Source organism: Montipora capricornis, chromosome 3 (assembly GCF_036669925.1).
Source record: "Montipora capricornis isolate CH-2021 chromosome 3, ASM3666992v2, whole genome shotgun sequence".
Lineage (NCBI taxonomy): Eukaryota > Metazoa > Cnidaria > Anthozoa > Scleractinia > Acroporidae > Montipora > Montipora capricornis.
Genome location: NC_090885.1, coordinates 21,416,826 through 21,434,325, shown reverse-complemented (window position 1 = coordinate 21,434,325; position 17,500 = coordinate 21,416,826). Strand labels below are relative to the sequence as shown.

General features: G+C 40.9%; 1 protein-coding gene across 1 annotated transcript in view; it reads left to right on the top strand.

The window, feature by feature from the left end:
• Window positions 1–16,206, top strand: part of LOC138040906 (uncharacterized) — a 17,718-nt gene extending 1,512 nt beyond the window's left edge. Inside the window, exon 3 of the mRNA XM_068886626.1 lies at window positions 15,318–16,206. Within this exon, the coding sequence (XP_068742727.1) occupies window positions 15,318–15,835 (518 nt within the window). The 3' untranslated portion in view covers window positions 15,836–16,206. The remainder of the gene's footprint in view (window positions 1–15,317) is intronic.
• The last annotated feature ends 1,294 nt before the right edge of the window (window positions 16,207–17,500 follow it).

The window sequence follows — 17,500 nt, the reverse complement described above, 5'->3', positions numbered from 1 at the left end:
AGACTTCTGCTCAGTCACGATGTAATTCAGTCAGCTGGCCGCACCGCAGCAATAAGAGGATTCTGCTCGGACGACGTGGCCTGACCACCTTGGCTAAGCCAACATGAGAGGGCACTTGATGCTAGTCCCATCTTCGTACTAAACATTGCGTATTATAATTATAAAGCAGGCTAACAAGCGAGTAGTGTTGTTCGTGCGTTCTGATTGGGTAACTTGAACGTTATAGGCAAAGTACAAGTTTGTCATTTTCAAGTATCCGGAGAAGAAAAAAAGGTTTCTTGTAATCGGGCCTGGGAAAATATCCACCACGATAATATATAGATTTGAGCTCATAGATGAGGGTTGTCCAATGCACACGGACGGAGTCGGGACGACCCGTCAAGCGTAAGTCGGGTCTTGGTGTTTGGGGAAGTAAAGTAACAGGAACTTGCTAGTTGAAAGAAGGTTTGAGGAACTTTCTGAAAATGGTGACCCGTCTAATTGGTGAAGGGCCATTATTTGAAAAGTCGACCCGACTGTTGGAAATGTCAGGTGGTGAGAGTATTTAGTCGCTACTCTTTGGGAACGACACATACAGCATTACTGAGCAGCATGCTAGAGTATTAATGTCACTACGAGCACGAACGAAGGCCGAAACATTCACCCATTTGTATTTGCTATTCTGTACGACGTTTATAGTTGTTCATGCACCTATCGGTATTTAAGCCGCCATTCTTTGAAAACGAGATATACAACAATCCTGAGCAGGATCTCTAAGGTAACTAACCCCTTATATGGGATAAGGAGATTGTTTTCACCTTTTAGCTTAAATTGGGAAAATACGAAGAAACGTTTGGCTGCTAAAGAGTTAATAATTAATTAAAGTCTTGAGGCAAGAGATACGATGTGACCTCAAAATAAGGAATAAGAGCGCTATCTATAAAAGTGTCTCAATTATACGAAGATCTACCCTGGTCCCAGAGGTTTTTCTTGAGCCACGAGAGAGCAGCGAACCGGCAAAGACGAGTCACGAAGCGGCGAAAAGAGAAAACCTCCAGTCTCTTTGTAACACGTGTTCATGGCGGTCGATCGATGGTTTCTCTACTCTGCTATCGTGGTACTTTTTTTCAGCCATATCTTGTCCTAACATTGTAATTCCACTTCAGAGTACGGTCGACGTGTTATTTTAAACTCCGAATTAAAACTGTTTTTTCGTGGTCCTTTCACGGACCTCAGAGAAGTCTCAACGGCTTTGCTCGGAACCTTTAGCCACCTTGAGCTTGTAAGAAAAGGTTATCTTTCTGCTAGCACGTTGCTGTACCCAAACCATGACGCGAGCTTCGGTTTAGAGAGGATCGCACAGAGTGGGCACGTGGCTACTAATCCAGGCTCTGTCAATGCGAGTTCCACGACTGGTGAGTCAAGGGGATGCTCAATTTGCATAACAACCGTCGCGTTTGATCATCGAGCGTTGACTTGTGACCCGGGGGTGGGACTCCCATATGAAACAGACGGGGATGCTCGTCGGAAATTTTGAATTTAACCCCTAAAGGAGACCAATCTAGGCGTGGCTTAAGCAAATTTTGACCCCTAAAAGAGACCGTTTAAAAACACAAAAATACGACACACAATGAGTTTTAATGATAAAAAGGCATGATCATCGAATGCTTTTATCTAAAAAGAAAATTTAAAAGGAAATTTGACTTCTCTTTCTCTTCGCGTAATTCTGTGTTACTTCGCGGAACCCTAAACGAGACCTTGGTGGCATAAAATATTGGCGCTTTGCCCGGAACACCCTAAGCGAGACCAAACTCCAAAATTTACACCCCTAAGCGAGACGACGAGCATCCCCGTCTGTTTCATATGGGAGTCCCCCCCGGGACTTGTGATTCCAGTAATCGTTGGATTCACATCAAATGTGGACAAGTAACTCCAAAGATACACTCAACTGCAACAATTGGCTGAATTGGAATGGTCCTGTCCTGAATGCTGCTCAATCAGTTCGGTTTCTGAACCAAGTGTTCTGCGTTCTGTAGACAAGCGCCATATTGTTTATCCTTCCTGTGAAACTTGCTAATCACCGCTCCCTATGTTGTGCTTCGTGTTCTTATTGCTATCATATGAAATGTGCTGCTCTGGAACCTCCAGAATACGGTCAACTCACCAGCAAACGGTGGACTTGCTCTGTGTGTTGTTCGAGAGAGTTAATGGAGGAGCTACTTTTCTATGATGTACATGACAGTTTTGAAGTGGCGATTGACTTAGAACAGGACGAAGAAAAAAATGATGAAACAGCTGGAATATGGCACTTCCAATAGAGACGTCAGATTGGCGCACTTGAATGTGTGTAGCCTAAGGAACAAGATCGAGGAACTTAGTTGCCCCCAACAACTGTGTAAATCTGAAATTCTTGCAATCACCAAGACACATCTTGACAAAAAAGTGCCTGATTCGGAAATATTAATCCCCGGAATGAAGTTTGTAAGATTAGATAGGAAGGGTCGAAAAGGAGGTGGATGCTTATTATATTACGGGCAGCATTTGCACGCTACTCATCGTAAAGATCTTCTCACACAAAATATCGAAGCAGAGCGGCTACAAGTCAAATTCCCAAGTTCGTCTTTGTTGTATTCAGTAATCTACAAGCCGCCAGACACCAATGAATTCTTCGATCTTATCAGTGCCACCTTAGAAAAAGCTTGGCTAAAAACGTCTAATATTGTGCTACTTGGGGACTTCACCTGTGACTTTAAGACGGAATCTGAACAGTGTACCAACGCCAGAAGACTGCGCTCTATTTTCGAAACGTTTAACATGCAAAATGTGGTGAATCCCAACCCTAGAGAAACACAAACAACGAGTACGTTGATGGACCTTATTGTCACAGCAAGGGCTGATCTCATGAACAAGTGCAGTGTTTTCCCTTTGGGAATTTCAGACCACAATATGGTATACGCAACGATGAAAAGGCCGCCACCGAAGTACATCAAAACAAGAGATTACAGGAAACTTGACGCGGAAAATTTCAGGAAGGATGTAGAATCCGCGCCTTTCCATGTTGCGTTTATTTTGAAGAGCCAGATGATGTCTTATGGGCGTGGCAGAATTTGTGACGAACACGTCGCCCAGAAAGAAGTTAAGATCAGAAGTAAATCGGCTCCTTGGATAACAAGCGAAGTCCGCTGCGAGATTAATAAAATAATCAAGATTTTCAAAGCAGCAGTTAGCACCAAATGCCCCGAGCTGTGGTCAAAATAAAGAAAGCCAGAAATGCAGTCACGTCAGCTTTGCGAAGAGCTAAACCATCCTACTTTACCAATATGTTTGAAGAAGTAAAGAAAACTAGTGCTTACGGGAACTTAATTAACAAAGCTACAAATCGCTCAGCACGCAACAGAGCAATAGCCCCCCGTAAGAGAACTGATGGCAGTTTTGCTTTAATGGATAAAGAAAAATCACAGATGATGCACGCATACTTTTCGGAGATCGGTGAGAACTTAATTAATTAAGTCATTACCAGTGCCACCGCAGCTCGCTTCAGCAGATGGCAACACAACACCTAGTGTCACCTCTATAAGCCCTATTTCAATTGCAAGCCGTTCTGTTGAAGAAAAGATATATAAACTCAAGGCTAATAAGTCCGTTGGACCTGATTATATCTCGCCTAAACTTCTCAAATTGGCAGGAAAGGCTATTGTACAAGCATTGGTCAACCTTTATAATTATAGCATTGAACGAAGAACTGTCTTTTCCTTGTGGAAGACTGCTCGATTAACTCCGCTTTTCAAAAAGGATGGTGAAGCAGATTGTGGAAATTATCGACCTGTCTCCCTTTTAAGCGTACCAAATAAGATCAGTCTTGGAAGTAATATATCAAACACGAGAAGGAGTGTTTCATCGGATATCCAAACACCGAGAAGCGAGTTGAAAAACGAGGCCGAAGGCCGAGTTTTTTAACCGATTTCGAGGTGTTTTGATATCCGATGAAACACTCTTTCGAGTGTTTGATATTGCTTCTCAAAGGAATCAGTATTTTAAGAGATATTTGGGATCAAAGTTGGCGAAATTTTATGCTAATTAAGACCACGTATCCAAACTTCCTTCACGGTGATGATTTCTTTTGTTTTTGCCTTATGAATTATTAATGAGTTTGAGAAGCAGAAATAAAAGATAGACTGCTGCAGCACGCTTTTGTCGACATCATTTAATCACAGAGAAGCAATGGGCTTACCGACGCGGCTACTCTACTCAGCTCTTCCTTGTACATCTGACACAAATATGGAGGAGAGCTTTAGACTCCGGTAATGTTTACGCAGTAGCTTTTGTGGACTTCAGAAAAGCGTTTGACAGTGCCGGTATCACACGAAATCTTGGTGAAGAAGCTGAAATATAATTTTGGTACTTACGTTGCGGGATGGGATACGATCAGTTTAGATTACAAATTTCGGATATTTAAACCATTTTATAGAGCAAGTAAAGTCTTACTACCTGAGTGTCTAATTAATAGCATATTCATAAGACGGGAATCTAGCTATTCACTAAGAGATCAAGAAGCAATCACGACACTTAGATTCAACACTAGATTGTTAAAAGACTCCCTTGTATATCGAGGCTCAATGGTATGGAACTTTGTTAACCATCATGTCAAAAATGTAGGTAGTATTGACGAGGCCTTCCAAGGGTTCTTGGCGACAAGCGACATCGCTCCAAAATTGCAAAAAATGTCGCGACAATCTTGTTCCAGAACACCAACAGCCGACAGAACCTGACGCAAAAAAAAGCGACAATTTGCGACAGCGACAATCCATTTTTAACTTCGACAAAGCGACATCTTTTCACTTTGTTATTTCGACAGCTACATGACCGACCAGGCCAGCATGACTCTAATCTCTTCTGTTCGTGTTGCTACAGGTGGCATATTGTAAAATAAGGACTGGACTGGATTTGTAAAACACGCATTTGTAAAACATGGATTTGTAAAAGGGTGATTTGTAAAACATGGATTTGTAAAACATGGATTTGTAAAAGGTCGATTTGTAAAACAAGGACTTGTAAAAGGAAGATTTGTAAAAGGAGGATTTGTAAAACATGGATTTGTAAAACATGGATTTGTAAAAGATGGATTTGTAAAACATGGATTTGAAAAAGGTGGATTTATAGAAACATGATAGCATAGTTCGACTGCTGATTTGTTTATTTCTTTGTCTATCCCATGTTCATTTTAATTATTTTATTTTATTCTATTTTCATTTTATTTTATCACTTGACGTTTAAATAAGTACTGAAAAAAGCAATTTGTTCGTGCATTGTTGAGTAATAATAGCATTTGGGAATTTTCAAGAACATTCAAGAAGTAATTACGGCTAATAAGCATTCGGCATTCTTTCGCGTTCAAAAAAAAATTCTCTCGTGCTTATTTTTAATTCAACAATGCACTCCCCCTGAGGTTAAGCAAATCAGAGTAATAAAACCTGCCAACCTTAATGCCCTGGGACTAAAGCTCAATCAAGAAGAATGGAAAGATGTGCTCTCTGCCGAGGATGTCGACGATAAAGTGCTTGCCTTTAACTCCATAATTAAAAATGCAATGGATGATACGATGCCCTTGAAAACTGCACGGGTTCACCCCTCAGATAAACCGTGGTTGACGCCACAGATCAAGATCTTGATACGCGACCGACAAAGGGCATACACCCGTGGTGACCAAGAAAAGTATAACCAACTTAAGGCAAAGGTCTCTCGCTTGATAGCAAAATGCCAAGCAGAAATTTTATCAGAACAAAGCCCAAGATCTCCGTCACTCCAACCCTGGCAAGTGGTACAGATCTATCTACGCTATGACGGGTGCTGACCAACAACATGCGGATATAACTGCACCAAGCAGAAATGAGCTATCAAAATTGGCCGACGACCTTCTTGACGCATTTACCAAGCCTTGGGAAGACCGCGAACCTTCTTCCTTGCTAGTCAGTGAGCTGGCAGACAACCTAATTGACCGCCCCCCTGCCACTCCCAGCATTGGACAGGTGAAAGCTGCTCTAAAGAGACTAAACATCAAGAAGGCCACAGGATATATCGATACGACGGTGTACCAGCTTGGTTTTTGAAGCACTTCCACGAAGAACTTGCTCCTGTTATTCACGATATCATCTGCGCTGGCATACTACAGTGTAAATATCCTACGCCATATAAGCGCGCCCTGGTGACCCCAGTGCCGAAAGTCAGTAATCCTGTCGACATAAACAATGACTTCAGACAAATATCAGTTCTACCTCAAGTTGCAAAATTACTAGAAAGGTTCCAACTTGATTTAAATCAACATGAGCTTGAAATTGCTGACAACCAACACGCGTTTCTTCGAGACAGATCTACCGTCACAGCCCTTGCATGCACTACGCAGAACTGGTTCAACGCCACAGATCTTGGCTGCAAAACCGAAGGTGTGCACATAGTAATTGTAGACTTTCGAAAAGCGTTCGACCTAGTCGATCATGCCATCCTACTCACCAAGCTTGCTGCTTCTGGTGTTAATCGGGGATTTTGAAAATGGACTCAGAGCTTCTTGACAGGTAGGACATTACAGGTTAAGCTACCTGGTGCTCTATCTAAAGTTGGCCAAGTTATTGCCGGAGTACCTCAAGAGGGAGTTATATCTCCGATTCTCTTCAATGTTCATATCAATGACGTTGGCAAAGCTATCCCAAGTAGTTTTGGCATCAAATCATGCAAATTTGCTGACGATCTAACACCAAGTAGTACCGTTACACTCAGAAAGTTATATGCAGGAAGGAGTGGATGGGGTGAAATTATGGGCAGATAGGAACAAGATGGAACTGAATGCCAAGAAAACGAAAGACATGTGGTCTTCCTTTAAGAAACACAGTGATAACCCTCCTCACTTATGCATTAACGATATGGTGATTGACAGAGAAACAGAATTCAAACTGCTACGTGTTGTAATCTAGGACAACCTCAAATGGAACTCACACATCTCAAGTGTACTCAACAAAGCTAACAAACGTATCTATCATATTAGGGTATGCAAGAAAGCTCATCTTCCTGATGAAGTTGGCCTCACGACCTACACAACAAAACTCAGACCTTTGCTTGAGTATGCGTGCCCCATTTGGGGAGGTATTCCTGACTATCTTTCCCTGGAGCTTCAAAGAGTACAGGACCGTTGTTTGAAGATCCTCGGCCTTCCAAACGATGCCCTCGAGACACTAGCAAGTAGAAGAAGCAACCTTACCAAAAACGAGCTGGAACGGATGATGAGGAGCGATACCTTTAAACACTTATTTAAACAATCTGATCATAGCTATAATCTCAGACACAAAAAATGTAATCAAGTGCCCTTATCACGTACAGTGAGACACCAGCAATCATTTGTCCCAAGAGCACTAAGACTATAGTAACTTTTAGATCTTATTATTACATTATATATGCACTTTATTATTATTATAGATATATATATATATAAACGGTAAACTTCTGTGTCGAGTAAAGATATGAAAATCAATGAAAAACGAAAGTCTTCCTTTTCTTTGCTATGCCTGAAGAGCCGCAACAGCGGTGAAACGCGTAGCGCAAAAGCAAAGAAAAGGAAGACTTTCGTTTTTCATTGATTTTCATATATATCTATATATATATAGATACTATATACTGTACATTTGTAAAAACACATTAATTCTATTGCCATTGTGTTTGAATAAAGTTTTATTATTAGCACTCGGCGCGTTTTTTATTTCTTAAATGATAAACATGTTAATACACAGGAGCTGGTCCAGACCGATTTCCAACGTTTTACGGGAATCGGTAATTTTACTAGGGCAAACGTGGAACAAACAAAAGTGTACGTGACATACAAACGACCAGGCTGCCAAAAGACCGGAATTTTAAAAATGCACTGTGGGTAGACCTTTGACGAAAATAATTTTGCATATCTTAATTTTCCGCGGGAGAAGATAGGTGATTGTGCGAGGAAAGAGATGGCGGTGTCGCAGTGATATGTGTACCCCCGTGATATGTGTATCCCCGCACACATATCACTAGTGATATGTTTACCCCCTCCAATATGGCGGCCAGTGATTTTTTGTATCCCCCACCCCCCTCCCCTCCAAAAAATAAATAATTACGGCTAACTTGTGTTAATGGACGGAAATCGGTGAACACAGAGCAGACATGATTTTTTCAGGTGACCAACACTAGAAACCATTTATTTGCAACTGAACCATCTTCCACAATCAGAACTGTAAAGACGCGACTCGTGAGTACGACATGTCCATGTAAATTAAACCAAATGGATTTTTATGCCTTGGCAGATAATATACTTATGGGCCAGTAGCAAACATCAAACAATCTACTGGAAATATAAAGGAGTCGAAATTGTCTATAGTATAAATATATAACTTGGGGACCGCAATCGTAGTGATATATGTATCCCCTGGCCTATCGGCGTTGTCGCCTGTATAGCAAATTACTAGGTACTAGCGTTTTTTCTGCCTAGTACGTAAGTGCATGAAATATTCCATCAACTGACAGCAAGTATTATTGATTCCCAATCACTGACAAATTTAAAAACGAGACAGCGCGCTAGCCAGGGATACACATATCACTGAGATCGCCAGTTCAGTGATATCTGTATCCCCAACATATCTCGGGGCTACGCCCATCACGGTAATCGTAGTCAGTGATGTGTGTATCCCCTGGTAAAGCAAACGCTGTTGTCTGTCCAGCAAAGTACTAGCTAAGCTTATATATGGCTAGTAAGTATATTATTGATTCAGTCTAAATTAATAGACGACAGATATCACTGCGATCGCTGTTCTGTGATATGTGTATCCCCTGATATGGTCTGATATATCATATAACTGAACGGTGATTGTAGTGATATGTGTATCGCGGCCTGCCTAGCCTAGTGCAATTTCGAATCAATAAAATATTTCAAAATAGCACTCATAGGCGCAGTGCCAAGCAAACGTTTTGTAATAGGTTGGGATATACAGGGTTCGTACGCGTCTTGAAAGGCCTTGAATTTTGAGAGTGCATTTTCAAGGCCTTGAAAATCCTTGAAAATCTCTGCTCTTCATTCGGCTGGTCCTTGAAAGTCCTTGAATTCTTTTCTGGCCCGCATTTTTAATCTTTGAAAACTTCAGTGAAAATAATCAGCCACTCAAGTCATGTCATACAAACGTACATTATTTTCACGCATGTACGTTACGGAAAATGAGGAAGACCATTTCTATGTGTAAATTCATCGACGTAAATAAAAAAGAGGTCCTTGAAATTTTAAAATTTGGCCCTTGAAAGTCCTTGGAAAGTCCTTGAATTTTTGGTCTGAAAAAGTGTGCGAACCCTGGATATAACCCTAACCCTGGCCTGTAAGCGCTGTCGTCTGGCAAGACACTTGCCAAAAACAATTTCGAATCAATATTATTTCAATTCAGGATCCATAGGCGCATATTGGTCGCTATCGCTCTCCTTTATCGGCAACTGACGAGTTCCCGAAGGATCGAAACCGCGGTCTTTCCTGAAAAAAGAAAACGGTCATGAGCCTTCCAACTGAAGACGGATCTCTAGCAGTCCCAACAACCTCCAAAGAGGAAGATGCCCAAATGGAGATTGAAGCATTGCTTTCAGACCATGGTGACTCATGACACAAACGTTTTCAAAGGCGAACGATTCGCAAACAAATCTATATTGGATATATAAACGCATTTCAAGCCTACTGAAATATTTCTGTACACGCATTTCTCGTCAAATTGCCATCCTTTAGGGGTAAAAAAAAAGGGCCTTATCAAGGGCGAAGTACTCATACTTCTCCGTACAAACTCCTCTGAAAAGAAATTCAAAACTAAAATCTCGCATTTCAGAGCAAGCCTTATTGAACGAGGAAATCCAGAAAGCCTGATTACGGCTACACTCTCAGACATCAAATTTGAGAACAGGAAACAAGCCCTCCTACAGAAATGCAAAGAAGATAAGCGAATCTTGTCTTTTCGTCACACAATACCGACCTAAGTTGCCTAATCTTAAACAAATACTCATGCAAAAATGGCATTTAATCCAGCAACAACCCCTACTTAGCGAAATATTTCAAGATCCCCCGATCGTTTCGTACAAAAGGGGCAGATCCTTAAAAGACGTACTAGTTCGAGCCAAACTCTAAGCTGGCTAAAACACGGGGATATGAGTTGTGTAGGCCTGTCACCCCCATTGTTATCACTGATCTTCTTCCGTTTATATTTTGCATCGGTTGAAACTTTAAAATAAAAACCCACAAAATCTGTCCCTCGTAGACTCCATGTTTTCCTTCAAGCCTTTGGAAGCCCGGGTACAAAGCTTCAGTGTTTTTGGTATCCCTACCGGGGGTACACATATCACTAGTGATATGTGTGCGGGGGATACACATATCACGCGGGTACACATATCACTGCGACAGCGGCTTCTTTTAAGCTTCCATCTCTGACTAAAAAACGACGACGTGCATTTGAGTTTCCAGAGTTGTCATGGAGTTCAGTAAAAATTAAAGAAGAGCTTAAAAGCGGGACCTTTGGGTCTGTTTATTTGGTGGATTTTAAATTTCGAGAAGTGCAGCGTCATGTTTGCATCAAGAAGTTAAAAGGTGAATCCGCTTCGAGAACCACATTTGCTACTGGTGTTATTGTTGTTAATGTTTGGTCGGTTTTCTTTCTAATATAAAGCTATATAAGATTGAGATTTCTTTTCTCGTGATACGAGTAAATCAGTTTCCTCTTACAAGTTGTTAAATTATGAGACATAACGCTTTCTTATCACTGTTGACATTCGAAGGTTAATTTAGCATGTGTTGTCGAGAAAGAAAGCATTAGGCTTCATTACTTATACAGCTGTAAACTTTTGTCGAGACAGGTTAGGAAATGACAAGATAGTTTCGTTTATGGATCATGTTCGCAAAAGGATAGGTTCTGCTTTGTTGACATTATGTTCAAACTTTAAAGATAAATAAAACAGTGGAGTCCATCTAAGCGCTATGTCCTTGAAACTAGTATTCAAATTCTCCATAGCAGGAACAGAAACGTTTTCCAGATTTGTTATAGTAACTGCCCATATCTGGACCAAGCTTTTTCCGTCAACTCAAATACGTAAAAAGTGAACAATGTGATCCAGTGAACAGGAGAAAAAGCGTGCAGAACGTCGCAAAAAAAGAAAATAAACACGAATAATTTTCAGTGCATGAATTGGTAGCAACAATCCATGTTTTACAATCCATGTTTTACAAACCATGTTTTACAAATCCATGTTTTACAAATCCAAATTTTACAAATCCATATTTTACAAATCCAGTCCTCGTTTTACAAATCCAGTCCAGTCTATCTTTTACAATATGCCGCTATATGTATATTTCTTGTGCAAATTAAGATATATAAATAAACCATCATTCAACACTTGACGCACTTGTTATGCAGTGAGCGTCTTATGTCTCTTATTTCCTTTTTTGGTACAAAGGTGGACACGTTGTCACGTTAGTTATGTTTCTTTTTAACTCGGTGACTTTTATCGCGTCTGTGCGGCTTTTCTGGCGCTTTTTGCTAACATGGAGTACGTGAAATGAGAAAACATTAAAAAAAATCACACAGCAGTCACAGCATTCTCAAAAAAAACAAAAAGAAGGACAAAAAGAGCCACGAGGGGAAAGAAAGGAAAGGTAAGTTGTCTGATTACGGACTAATAATTACTAAAGAGGGTTTTGACGGCCTTCGCTTGCATTTAAAGTGTCCAGCAATGACAGCAATTAATAATTAATAATGCGAGGGCTTAATTGTTGCTTGATTTTTACGTATTTCGATGACCGTATTAACACTTGCGTAGCTCGTTTTCACATCATTACTGGGTTGCCTATGGCAAACCCCGTCAAGGTCTGCGTTTAGTTTGTTTGTTATCTTTTTTTTCTTTTTTTTCTTTTTACTGGGTTGCCCTATGGCAAACCCAGTTGGAAAATAGGTAGCTTTCCGTTTTTTTTTTTTTAGTATTTTTTTCCGTGTCGGTAAAAGTCGTGCCTGTCACTCCCCTGGTAAGTGATGTCTTTGTGCATAGAGCCTTCTGCGCATATTTTCTTAGGATCGAGAGGGTAGTGGAACTGCGTAGATTTCTCTGGTGGACACAGTAGAAAGTCATGTAACGCGAATGGCGTTTTAGTGGATCCTTAAACAAAATATACCCTTATGGAGCTCAATAATGGAAAGTCAGTTGGATAAACTAGGCAGGAATCTCAAAAGCGACGAGTAATGGACTTCGACAACAATCTATCGCCCGTCGAGCCGAAATCAAAGTGAACTGTATTTACCTGAAGTACATGGTAATTTGGCACGATTGAGTTTCTTGTCTTCACGCACGCAATGAAATGGGAAGAGGTTTTCGCCTCTAAGAGGCTGGAAAAGGATTCTGTGGTATTTTCTGCCTTTGTGAATTATAATATCATGTTGTGTATTGGATTTTCGAGCTTAAGGTTGAAATGTGATATGGGAGAGGTTTTTTAGTATTGCTCTGTAAGCAGGAAGGGTTCACAGGCCTGTTGGAAGCGTGCTTGAGTAAGTGGTGTCTTTTTGCATAGAGCCTTCTGCGCGTATTTTCTTAGGATCGAGAGGGTAGTGGAACTGAGTAGATTTCTCTGGTGGACACAGTAGCATCATTAACTTAGCCTGCAATGGCGTCGAAAGTCATGTAACGCGAATGGCGTTTTAGTGGATCCTTAAACAAAATATACCCTTATGGAGCTCAATAATGGAAAGTCAGCAGGAAGGGTTCACAGGCCTGTTGGAAGCGTGCTTGAGTTTCAACAAAATGAGCCCCAAAATCAGTGAAAACTTGTGACGCAGATGAGTAATAAAGTAGCTGCTATTTCCAAAATGATGGAATTACCTGGTGATAAATAACGTCGTACGCGTCTTGGAGAGTAAATTTTGACTTTGCATAAACAAGAGTTGGGCGATTGTGATCTTTGTTTTGACTTCGCTCATTTCATTGTCAAACTTTATAACACTTGACGGAAAAAGAAACTTACAAAAACCCGGTATCTTGCCATCATTTGACACAGATGCTTCACTGTTTGGCGAGTAAACATGCCAGGGTATTAAACTTAAGCACGGCGTCCGCTGAATTCCGGCTATGTCACTTTCGATTTTGCAATTTACTTAAACGTAGCAAAAATGTTTGTCGCCAAAATGTTTGTCGCTGATCGTAACTTTTTATATTCTATATTCACGGTTCAAAATTAATGTTGTTTTCATGTCGTAAATATTAGCTAATATTTTCGGTAGCCTCGCAGCTCCTACAAGGTCTCACCTGATTGGAGACCACCCTTGAGGTTTAACAAAAGAACAAATAACAGAAACAATGGCCCTTTTGTTTTAGGCCTAGGGTAACAGAAACAATGGCCCTTTTGTTTTAGGACTAGGGTCCATTGTTTCTGTTATTTGTTCTTTTGTTAAACCTCAAGGGTGGTCTCCAATCAGGTGAGACCTTGTAAGAGCTGCGAGGTGACCCAATATTTTATTCTCGATTGACCGTCCCGGAAACTTCCTTCTGCTCTTTCTAAAAACTGTGTATCAATAGTTATTTGCTTTTTCATCAATATTTGTTTTGCATAAAGCAAGCTAACAAAATCTGTACCTTGCTGAGTTCGCATTTGTTAGCGTTAATAGTATTTTCGGTCAGATGCTTCTGTTTTTTATGAGGGATTTATTGTTTTGGTCTCCCATCCTAACACTAACCCCGCAGAACAGGGCTTGACTTCAGTGAAATTTAATATTACAAAGCTGTCAGATGCTCAGAGGGCACACTTGTGGTGAAACGAAGTTGTGAGGGAACTTGAAAATTATCAACATGTCAGCCCAGAAGCCAATGTTTCTCGCCTCTCTTTTATTTGTTATTCTTCAGAGACTGGAATGCTGTATTTCAATACCGCACAATTCAGTGCCTTCTGATTTTCTGTAGCATGTACCACAGGCAACCCAGTGTATGCTTCACGGAAGCATCTCGTTCTCAAAAAAAAGGAAAAAGAAGGACAAAAAGAGCTGCAACGGTAAAGAAAGGAAGGGTAAGGTCGCTAAGATCACCAAAACCGTTCAAACGTCTATCTCTGGCTTTCTCAGTAATGGTGATCTCAGTAGTGGTTGATCTTCTATAAAAAGAAGGAAGTTTTTACTCTTTAAATTAAACAAAATTACAGGACGCAAAAATTAAGCACGTTTAGCCAACAATTGTATTCTAGCGAAAAAGCGACAGCGACAATTGTATTGCAGCGAAAAAACGACAGCGATGTCTCTAGCCAAATAGGTGACACGTGGGCTAAAAAATGAGCGACAAAGCGACATCAGAAGCCCCCTTGGAAGGCCTCATTGACCTCAAGCAGGAGCTCATCAAGAGGAGCTTCTATCTCCTCTAATTCCTTGAATCAACCCTTTCCCGAGTAAATTTATTTTTAGGAACAGGTTTTTCCCGCGAAAAGTATCATAATTCCCTTGACGCTGAGATAGCTCTGTTTTGATTGACTTTTATAACAGTGGGCGTGCTGAATGTCCCAAGGGAGATTGGCTTTTACAACAGTGAGCGTGCTGAATCTCGCAAGGGAGGGGTTCTATAAATAAATCTACTCGGGAAAGGGTTGATTCCGAGGCCAAGTGTGGGAGATAGAGGCTCCTCTTAATGAGCTCCTGCCTCAAGAGACTTCGTGAAATGATCGCTTCAGGAGCTTTACTATCACTGGTTTATCGGGTTCAACGGTTAGGAACAGATTAACTAATTACACGTATTTTTAAGTAGAGAATTAAAATTTTAAATTTTAATGTTTGATTGTATTAGTTTCTTACTTAGTTCGCGTTTTAAGAATTCTAATCTATTAGATTGTTTTTAGAAATGTGTTTTAGTTATAATTGATAGTTTTTAATTGGACAAGTAATTATTTTGTTAAGTACAAGACCCCACAAGCTCTTTGCGTTTAATTCTTATTCCTATTCTATTCTGCACGTCTTTGCCGCTTTGCAGCTCTCTCGCGGCTCAAGAAAAACCTCTGGGACCACGGTAACGAAGTCGTTGGGAAACGCCCCGGAAATGCAAATTATTTTCTGTCTAGGAACCTGGACGTCAATCACCGAACTCATTCCATGTTTAAGTGCAGCCAATAGAGTATGTGCACGGCGGCCATATTGGAGGACCGAAACAAAAGAACGATCTTCCTTTGGCTTTAATTGTTTTGGTCCTCCAACATGGCCGCCGTGCACATACTCTATAAGGAGCTGATTAGCTCGGTAATTAATAACAAAATGACGCAGTGAGAACTGTCTCTTGTCATTTAACAGCTCCAATGATCGCTCCGTGGTATACTTTGCTAAACAAGTTCCGCCATACCTTTGGCTGTGATCCTGCTGTAACTGTTGGCGATCTCGAAAACCCCGACAAGCCTGTTATGAACATTCCGATTATTGTAGACGATGAAAGGAAAGGCATGGCTCTGCGAGCACTGATTCGAGCCGGTTTTCCAACGGGGAACATTCACGTCAACACCACCTTGAAGGACAGTAAAGGAATTGTCTGGCAGGGGATCGTTATCGAGGATTACAAACAGCTTCAAGATGTGATTACCGACGCGCTCACTGGGAATCCACTGTTCGTAAAAGCGAAGCCAAGAGTAATCTTCCCACCTCTTACTCAAATGGGGCTCATCATGACCAAATCAGTCGTGCAGTTTTCCAATGGTGATATGTCTGAGTGCTACTCCAATTTCAATGGTGTGACAACCCAAGTTACGCGTGAGCTGATCCAAAGGTCCTTCACGAAGGATAAGCTATATATCTCGATGGGTACCTCAACAAAGTGAGTGGCACTGACCATGGAATAGTTTTCACAGTGTGCTTTTTATGACTACTATATTGTTTTTGAGAGTTTCCGGGAAGTTATGCAGGATTTTGTTACTAAATATTACCGTAGATGTCCCATTTAGTTTAAGAACAAACATTTCTATAAGCCCAATGTCATTGTCTTCAGCTTAAACTGAACTTGTAATTTTCTGTGCATACATCGTCCTGTCATCGATTAATTAACAACGAAGGAGAAAGCAATTGTCGTTTTAACGCATTGTTAGTTTTGAGGAAAGAGGATTGTTTGCTAGTCTCTGTTAAACGTGTTGATATTTGGAGACATTCCATATGATTTGTAGAGCTACGAGTAAAACTTGTTATTCAAACAGGGCTCAGTTTGTGTTTCCTTATTCGTGCTTTCAGTTTAGGTAAAGGTACACCTCATTTAACGTCGGAAGTTCCTTTACTCTCCAGAGAGTATTCTCCCAGGAAGCCGACGTACGACTTGTTGATCACGACGAAGAGACACTGTGTTCACTTCACTCATCCGGCCCTTTCCTTTTAAATTCCGGTGATAATTGTTTTTTGCCCTGTGGCAAAATGTGCGCTCTCAGCACGAAAATGGGAAATACCACGAGAGTACTGAAGCGGATTAAAAAGTATGTGTTAACTTTCAAAACAGATTATACAGTGAAATGGAAGTGCTTAATCGATACTTCCTCGAAGTCCTCTCCACTTGTAACTATTGAAATTGTTACCCCCCACCGCTTGATAATACCTGCTTGTTGTCAGGGTCGGGTTTTTGTAACATTGGCAACTCCATACTTTGCCGGCAATCGTTTGTGGGCTGAGCCATAATCTCCCTTAACTTGACTCGAGAGTTTCAGCAAACTACAGTTAACCAAATAAAAAACTTAACAGATTTGAGTGTATTGTGAAGTGCTGGGTTTCTACCCCACATGAACCACTTGTAACTATAGGCCACTTCGGAAAATACCATAATACTCTTTGTTTGTCCCCCCAAATTTTGCAAACGCATTGTTTTTGTTTTCTCTTGAGACCATTAAAAGCCCCAAGAGAAACTGGAAACAATGCTTATGCAAAATCTGGGGGGGCAAACAAAGAGTACTATGATATTTTCCGAAGTGGCCAATTGAAATTGTGTTACCACCACCGCTTGGCAATACCTGCTTGTTGTCAGGGTCGGGTATTTGTATCATTGGCAACTCCATCCTCTGCCAGCAATCGTTTGTGGGCTGTGCTATAATCTCCCTTAACTTGACTCGAGAGTTTCAGCAAACTACGGTTAACCAAGTGGCTTTTATTAGGTTTCACTTGCCCGTCATCCTCTAAAAAAGTTCCGGTTTGGGGTGGAGCGGTAGTTTTAGAATTCCAATGCTGCGGAACTTTCTGCGTTCTTCCGCTCGATTATTTTAGTCCACTTTTCAAAACCTCTGTTGATTTATTCATTTCAATAGCGCTTAATATTGGTCTCTGTACGTGCGTGGCGAGTGAGCACTGACAATAATACCCATCAAAGGCAAATATATTATCTGCCTAACTCCACAATGGATAAGGCGGTGCTATCCCAGAAAAAGCAAACACGCTCTATTTACCGATATCCCCAGATGTCAATGAGCTACAATCTTGGACAAATTAAATGGAAAATTGAGACCACCCCTCCC